Source organism: Myotis davidii, unplaced genomic scaffold (assembly GCF_000327345.1).
Source record: "Myotis davidii unplaced genomic scaffold, ASM32734v1 scaffold699, whole genome shotgun sequence".
Lineage (NCBI taxonomy): Eukaryota > Metazoa > Chordata > Mammalia > Chiroptera > Vespertilionidae > Myotis > Myotis davidii.
The window spans coordinates 3370264-3378387 of NW_006291007.1; the positions used below are offsets into that span (position 1 = coordinate 3370264).

Below are 8124 nucleotides of genomic sequence, written 5' to 3' on the forward strand. Positions count from 1 at the left end.
CACCCCTAACCCTAACTCTAATCCTATCCCTAACCCTAATTCAGTGATTCTCTCTCATCATTGATGTCTCTCTCTCTCCCTTGCCCTTCCTCTCTGAAATCAATAAAAATATATTTTTTTAAAAAAGAAGGAAGGAGGGGAGGTGGGCTTGTGCGTTTCTATTTGAACTGGAAGCATGAGCGCTTTTCTGAAATTCGGTTATTTCTCAGCCCTGCTGGCCAGTCATCGCAATGTCAGCAGGATGTTCAGGGACCACCAGCCGGGGGTGCTTGCGAGGAGCGTGGAGGGGACCCTGTGCGGAGGCCCCAGCCCACCTTCCTCCCTCTCAGCCGGCTCCACCCACTAACGCCGCCTCTGCCCGCAGGAGATCCTGTCCGCCTGCTGGGCGTTCGACCTGCAGGAGAGGCCCAGCTTCACGCTGCTGATGGAAATGCTGGAGAAACTGCCCAAGCTGAACCGGCGGCTCTCCCACCCCGGGCACTTCTGGAAGTCTGCCGAGTAAGTACCCCTTCAGCGGCCACACCCGCCAGCCAGCCTCGGTAGCTGCATGTGGGGTCTCAGAGGGCACCGTGTGCCCTGTGTGCCCAGGACGGTGGCAAACACTCAAATTAGCCAGAGGGACCTTGTTTCTCACCAATGACACTGTGTCTGGTCCGGAGACGCCTTTTGTCCCCAGCTCTCCTCTGAAAACTCCCGTATCACTGTTCTCAGAGAAGTGCTGACGCCGGGCCCAGGCCAGGCCCAGACGAGAGGATGCTGCGTAGGACAGGGCCACACGGGCCCCTGGACTCCAGAGCATCACCAAAACCCGCAGAGTGGCTGTGACCTAAAATAGTGCAGACTCGGCACAGAGCTCTTAGTCCCCCAGCCTTTCTCCTTTGCTCAGTAAACGGGTGATGGGTGAGTGAACGGGTGAGGGAATAATTACAGTATGCTGAGTGCTGGCACAGAGCACGGCCTCTGTGGGAGCAGGGACGGGCCCTCTCTGCCCATCCAGGGAGCTTGAGGAAGGGCCTCCGGCAGAGAAGTCCTTGGAGCTGGGCTTTGAACAGGAGCCGTCCCAGCAGAGACCGGAGCAGGGGGTTCTCCTGGACTTGCAAGAAGTATCTCATTTGACAGTCTGGGCCCCGGTTTTCTCATCTGCAGAAGAGAAAGCTAGGTGCTGTGAGATGGTTCCAGATCCCCCAAAGACCCCATAGCCCACAGTCTCATTTTGCCGAGGGAAACTGAGGCACCGCTGGGCACTGCTCCTGGCCCACCACGATCAGCGTTAGCCTCTAAGGAAAAGAATGCCAGCACCCCCTCACGAGTCCGTGTCACAGCTTCCTGTTCATGACTTTTACTTCTACACACTCAGCCTCTAATTCTCCTTTTCTTTTTCTTTTCCATCGGTTTTGTTGCTTTTTTATTTTGGGGGGTGGCTGATGCAATGACCTGTCCTGCCATCTCCCTCTCTCTCCCTGCCATCCTGATTCTTGTGGCTCCTCCTCCACCTGCCACCACCTGCCATGCGGGGGGGCCGACCCTACGGCATCACCTGCGGACTTCGCTCCTCCCACACCTGGCAACATGATCGCGGGCACTCCCAGTCGCTGGCGGAGCCGATACTACGGGAAAGGACGATACGGCCACCCTGACTTTAAGAACCCCTGCCCCGCTCTGGAGGAATAGTGTGTCTTCTGTTACTTCCCTCCCGCCCTCTGCCTGTCGCAGCCTCCCCTCCGCTCACCCCGCTTCCTGCCTGTCTGCATCCAACTACCTCATCTTTGTGTGTGTTTTTCTCATAAACCAAAAGGATGTTTCTGCAGCCTCTGCGGGCTCACAGGGCCTCTGCCCACCCTGTGGCAGACGATGGCTTGTGCCTGGGTCAGAGAGAGAACGGAGGTCACCGTCTGAGACCCCCGGGTGCCCTCTGGCCAGAGCTTACAGAAGAATGCAGTGAGCAGAAGTAGTGAGCTCCAAGAAGTCCATCTGCATAGTCCAGGGCTGAGGGGCAGAGGGCCCATTGGCCAACCTCTGATTCAGATCCTGTGACCGGGCTCCGGGCAGCTCAGGGATGGCTCTTTGCGCCAGGCTCCCCTCCCTGCCCGCTCGGCTGCCAGGCCGGGGATGGAACAGGAACAAATCCAGAGAAAAGGCTCCCCTGACCTGGCCAGGCCCCGGCTGCTGCCCCCACCCCGTGGCGCCCGGTTCTCACTCACACTGCTCTCCCTTCTCTTTCCTCCCATAGGTTGTAGGCCTGGCTGCCTCGCATGTGCCTGGGGCTTTCTTCCTCCTAATCGTCACTCGGCACCTCGACTCCTGCTCAAATGCAAACCGAGAGGCGGGCACTAACCTGGGGACGCCATCTCTGCCACTCCACCTTCTCTCCCGAGGCCTCCTCTTTCGCTTTGTTTGTTTTTAAAACTGGCCCCTCCGTCTCCACGGCCTGCGTGTGCCTGAATAACTGACGTCCGCGGAGGACCCCCTAACAGCTCCCCCCAGAAGGCCCTGGATGCGGCTGCACCCTCTCTAGCTCTTCCTCTCAGGGTGCTAGCGTGTTTTGTGGGGTGGCCCTGCCTCCTACTAACAGCTCAGTGAGACCTGTGCCCTCCCCCCACCCTGCCAGCCTGCACGTTGCCAACCCCAGCACCCCCAGCACGTCGGCCTCCCAGTGGCTGGATCCAAAGAACAGGGGGAGGGGGTCTGCTTGGCTATTAACCGTAGGGATCTTGTCCATCAAGGAGTGGGGCGATTTCAGAGCTGCACAGGGCCGTGCCCTCTGCAGGGCTGCCGGTGGTGGACACCCCAAGGTCTGTTGCAGTAAAAGACACCAGCTTGGAAGGATTGCTCAGCAGCGCTCATGGGGGGTCGTCTGAAAGCCAGGGGCCTGTCTCCAAACAGTTTCACTGATGAAAGCAAAGCTCCTGCCCCCCTCCCACCCGCAACGTTGCTCCCTTTACATCTGCCCAGTGCAGACGGCAGTTTCCAGACCCTGAGTCAGCTCATCGAGAGTGTGGTTGGCCAGGCACCCAGAGTCCCTGCCCTGTTGCCAAATGCAGATTCCTGGGCCCCCAGGACCCGATCCTGGTCTCTGGAGGCCGGCCCTGATGCTCTCTAGTGTGTGAGGCCCACTCCTCACAGGCGCTGGTGATGTCCCTCAGCTCTGGGGTCGGGTGTCCTTCTCCCAGTTCCTCTGGGAGCACGCGCCTCCCTGGGCTGTGGTGAGAAGTCAGCTTAGAGGAGCCCATGGCAGGTACTTGCGCTGGAAGCTGGGGGCTGTGAGATGCACAAGCCGCCGCCCTCCAGGGGGCATGTGGCCAAGGCTGGGCTCCCAACCCGGCACGACCAGGAGCAGCTCTGTCGAGACTACGGCCGCTGGCTGTGGAATCATTCTCCCTTCTTGGTGGGCTGGGTCCTCTGTGAGCTTCTGGAGTTGGCCCGCTCCTTAGCTCGTCACCCCAATCTGATTGAGACCAGCGGGCTGTAACCCTTGTTTTTGTTCCTCTTTGCAGCATTAACAGCAGCAAAGTTGTGCCCCGGTTTGAGAGGTTTGGCTTGGGCACCCTGGAGGCCAGTAATCCAAAGATGTAGCCAGCTGTGCAGTTTTCCCCACCGATTTCCTCCTTTTTCAAAGCGTTTCTAAAACATCCACACAACCTCCACCACAAAAAGCAGCACTCGCCGCCGAAACGGCCGCCCGCCCGCCGCTCTCCCAAGCGCCGCAAGCCAGGAGCCTGCGTCCTGGGCTCAGACCTGTTTGTGCGCAGAAAACACGCGGGTCTCGGAGACAGAGCTGCACCTGCTGTTCCTTAACGTGACATCACCAACAACCAAACCTGTCCCGACGGACGGGCAGCCAATGTTTACATGTACGTGTCTGCGGAGTGAGCGCGAGGTTTTATAATAGGTAATAATAAAAGCGGGCTGTGCGGAGGGGCGGCCAGGGCAGCGGACATGGTGCCCCTGTGGAGAGCCCTGTGGGCAGGGAGCCCGCGCTGGGCCGCAGGAAGGAAAGCCTCAATGTTGTGGACGTTTTGGGGGCAGGATGGGGGACCACAGATCTGACCTCGCCTCTGCTTTGGCGAGGCGAGGGGGAGGGGGGAAGCTCCCTCGGCCGGGGTCTCCCCTCGTCCCTTCCTCCTCTTGCAGAGGAAACCCTGGCTGGGAACCGAGCTGGAATATGAGGGTCCCCAGATCCCAGAGAGCTGGGTTCACCTCTGACCCCTGCAGTTCAGCCCACCCCAGCTGTAAAGGCTGAGACGGATCAAACCCGAGTAACATCTGCACTGATCCAGTGGTTCCACCTTCTGCAGCGAAGTTTCCTTCCTGCCCCCAGGGAGGCAGCCAGGGCCTCGGCTTTTTAGACACAGCTGAATCCCTGACTGACATTTGACCCCAGAGCGAAGGCCGTGTGTGCCGTGAAGGCTCCGTGAGGACAAGGAAGATGTGGGGGGAGGAGAAGCAGCGATGGGTCCCCGAGCCCCCTCCCAGCCTCAGTGTTACCTGGCTGGTCCCTTAGAAACCCATCCTTAGTCACCCCAAGGCCTGGAGCCGCCCATCTCTTCCCCGGCCCCAGTCCTGTTGAAGCCCCTCAGCCCACACCTGGCTCCCCCACTGTCCATGTGCAGAGCTAAGATGGGAGGCGTGTGCCCCCCCCTTTCATGAGAGCCCCCCAGTCTCCAGAGCCTTCCCCAGCACCGAGTCGGACCTCCCTGTCAGGCCTCCGTCTGAACCAGAAGGACAGCCTGTGATGAGAGAGCATCCTGCCTATCCTCATTGGAAGCTGCCGCCTCAAGAGACAAGTTCCACGTGGCAAAGAAGCCCATCAGTGGACGTTCTGTCCTACTAGGCTCCCAGCCAGAAATGACCAAGGGGGGTGAGAGTGGCCGTGTGGTTGGGTTCAGGCCCAGAACCTGTGTCCATGCTCTGAGCCAAGATGGGAGGCAGGTGGTCCTCCCACCCCTTTCACTTATGCCCCTAGCAAAGCTCCCAATCATCAGAGCCGCCCTCCCCCTTCCTGGTCTGACCAAAATGCCGTATGAAACGGTCCTCTGCCCAGACGCCGTGGGCTGTGGGCCCCTCTCCAGGCCAGGCCAGGCCAGCACCCTGGCTGAGCGGTACTTGGAGAGCACAGTTGCCGGGCAATGCAAGGTACCCGGCTCCCGCTGCCCATCCGCTCTCCGGATGGGAACGCCTCCCCACCTCCCAGTTAGGGTGTGGGAGGAAGATGGGAGCTGGAAACCAGTGGCTTCGGCTTATGTGGGTCTGCCCTCTGTAGGGCTGTCTGTTTCTCCCCATCATGCCTTTGGCTTCCCCGATCAGCCCTCTACTAGGTCACCCCCACTGTCACCACATAGTGTGTGACTGCTGCCTCTCGGCTTACCCCTCTGAGCCTGAGGCCGTGCTGGTGAGCCCTGGGCTTGGACAGCAGCGGAGCACACGGGGCTCAGCGCCTCCTTCGCCCACAAAAGTTAGCCTGCGTTTTGTTTTTTCTCATGAGTGTGACACTCGTGGGTCAGCTCAAGAAGCTTTTGCTGAGCAGCTACTGTGCTCTGTGCAAGTGCTGGGGGCCTGGCGATCAGACAGGCACCGTCTCCACCCTGATGGAACTGACGGTCTGCCAGGAACCCCAAGAGTGTAGCTGAGCAGCTGGGGGGCACCTCTTCTCCAAGGCCCCGGGCAGCCTCCCCACGCATAGCCCGAGCCTCTGCACCCCCCGTCATTTAGGAGCAACACCTCGGAAAGCCCCCCCACTGACCCCCTTCCCTTTGTTTCCACGACTGTGAATGAGGTTGGGAAGCTGTGCGTGCCCTCCGTGTGCCCTCCCTTCCTGCCTTGGAAACATGGAGGACGGCAGATACTGTGAATTCAGCCTCACGGCCAACTGTGAAGGGGAAGGAGAAGCTGGGAGGCCTCCTTGGAGAGAGCTCTGGGGGCTGCAGACGTCCGCAATGGGGTCAGAGTGGAGCCCCAGCAGTGGCCCTTCAGGGCCCCCCCAGTTCCAGCCTCACCTCCAAAGTCCCGAGGTCTGTGTCCCCACTGCCTTTAGCCACCAGAGCCGCAGCCACTGGGTCTCCATCCAACCTGAGGTCCTGAACCCCAGCGAGTCCCTGTTCGTCGTGAGCGGTGTGTAGCAAAGTGACCTCTCCATGTCACCAAACTAAAGACAGGCACGGGGCCCTGGACTCTGCCCCCTCCCAGCGTTTCCTGTGACGTCGAAGGGAGTGGCGCCCTGAAGCCTGTGTTCGGTGTCGATTGGGGGGCAGGTGGAGACATAACTGTGAAGCCGAAGTCAGCCGGGATCTCGTCAGCGCGCGCACCCCCTGTGTCTCCTGTGGCCGCGGGGCACACACTTGCTCTTTTGAATGTGATGTAAAATTTGTACAGGAAAAGTTTTTATATTTTCTACCAACTGCATTTGTCTTCCAGAAATGCTATTAATTTAAATTAAAACATGAGTATTAACGAACGTGCTATATCACTTTTTGCCACTGGCAAGAACACACCCTCTGCCAGGCCAAGCCTGGGCATCTGGAGTTTGAATAAAACTGTACCAAGGTGTCTGGGGCTTGTGTCTGCTTGGCTCCAGTCCGATGAGTGTGGGGGCTGCTCAGATGCATGGATGGTGGGGAGAACCGGAATGGGGGGTTCAGGGGGTTCGGGTCCGCTCTGGGAGTACCTTCCAGAGAAAGAGAAGGTATGCAGGGACCTCGAAGGCAGATATTTCTAAACAGCATCGAAGTCCCATGATGCACAGAGGAAGGTCACCCAGCCCGCACTGTAACATCTGGTCAGTTGGGCCAGAGGTGCTTTTGCCTTGTAGAAGCCTTGGGCAATGGATGGAGTCATTTATCCAGATCTTATTTCTAGGAGCCTGTCCTTGCCAGTACCATAGAGAGCGGTGCTTTGGAGGTTGGGGTAAGCCAAACAGATGGGGGAGATGGGGAATCGACATTTGTGGGACCTTTACTCTGAGCCAGGGAGGTGCTTTCCATATATAACCTCACCTTCATCTAATCTTCACAACACCATGAGTTAGAAATTGCGGTGTTTCCACTGAGGAAACTGAGGCATGGAGAGGTTACGGTATTCACCGAAGATGACACAGCTGGTAGGAGGCCGGTCCAGAACTCGGACTCCAGAATCTCATCAGAAGTCGGGGGACCTAGAGATCAGACACGTATTGAACACCTACTTAGTATGTTCAGAAGATGGTACTTAGTGCTGGGACACAGAGAAGAAGGTGGTACTGTTGCCCTCAGCCATGAGCCAGTGACAAATAGAGGCCCTTTCAATGTATTGCTTATTTCCTCGCTTTCGGGAGAGTCCTAGGAATGATGAAACGTGTGTCTTACAAGAATCACACAGGAAGAGTTTAATGGCCGATGGCCACAGCACCTGCCCTCCATGTTGGAGAGGCATCAGGGCCTGGGGAGGAGCGTGGCTGCCTGGAGAACCACGCTCTAAGGAGGCAGCCAGCACTCGGCTCTGAGAGCCCAGTGTTGCCACATCTTCCTTTATGTTTGCTTGCCTTTTTTTTAAAGAGACACTAGAGGTCTGGATTTTTATGTGAAATCTCCCAATTCCCAAAAGTTGGCTTACCTTATTTTTAAATAGTAGGTAGGACAAATCAAGTTTGAAGACTGGGGGAGAAACCAAGATGGCGGCATAGGTAAACACCGGAGTTTGCTGCCTCGAACAACCACTTCAAAAGTACAACTAAAAGACGGAACAGACATCATCCAGAACCACAGGAAGGCTGGCTGAGTGGAAATTCCACAACTAGAAGGAAAGAGAAAAGCATACTGAGACTCAGAGGAGGTGCAGTGCGGAAGTAAAATACCAAGGTACTGAGGCGCACGCGGAGCAGGCTGGCGGCTGAGGGCTCGGTTGTCATTTTCAATCGGGAGGGAGTCTCAGGCTCTGAGCTCCAGTTCCAGGCGAATCTCTGGGGACCCAGACTCATACGGGAGAAGCGGGACTGTCTGGCATCGGTTGGAACTCGAGAGCAGCTTTCTCTCGGAGGGGCTTGCAGCAATTGCTGACACTGACAAGTGGAGCCTCTGAGAGCAGCCATAACTGCTAGCCCCGCCCTGTTGATCCTGTGGGACCCGCCCCGCCCAAGCCCCGCAGGGAGGCTTT

At 57.8% G+C, this 8124-nt stretch overlaps 1 protein-coding gene across 9 annotated transcripts in view; it reads left to right on the forward strand.

Moving 5' to 3' along the window:
* KSR1 (kinase suppressor of ras 1) overlaps nt 1-6543 on the forward strand; it is a 107234-nt gene extending 100691 nt beyond the window's left edge. For 6 of the 9 annotated variants that reach the window (XM_006764052.2, XM_006764048.2, XM_006764047.2 and 3 more), the window contains 3 exons: nt 365-498; nt 1590-1670; nt 3495-6543. In XM_006764052.2, coding sequence (XP_006764115.1) covers nt 365-498; nt 1590-1670; nt 3495-3573 — 294 coding nt within the window. In that variant the 3' untranslated portion in view covers nt 3574-6543. Of the gene's footprint in view, nt 1-364; nt 503-1589; nt 1671-2230 lie in introns of those variants that run through there. The other 3 variants (XM_015564129.1, XM_006764050.2, XM_006764051.2) reach the window with 3 other exon arrangements.
* Nucleotides 6544-8124: the final 1581 nt, after the last annotated feature.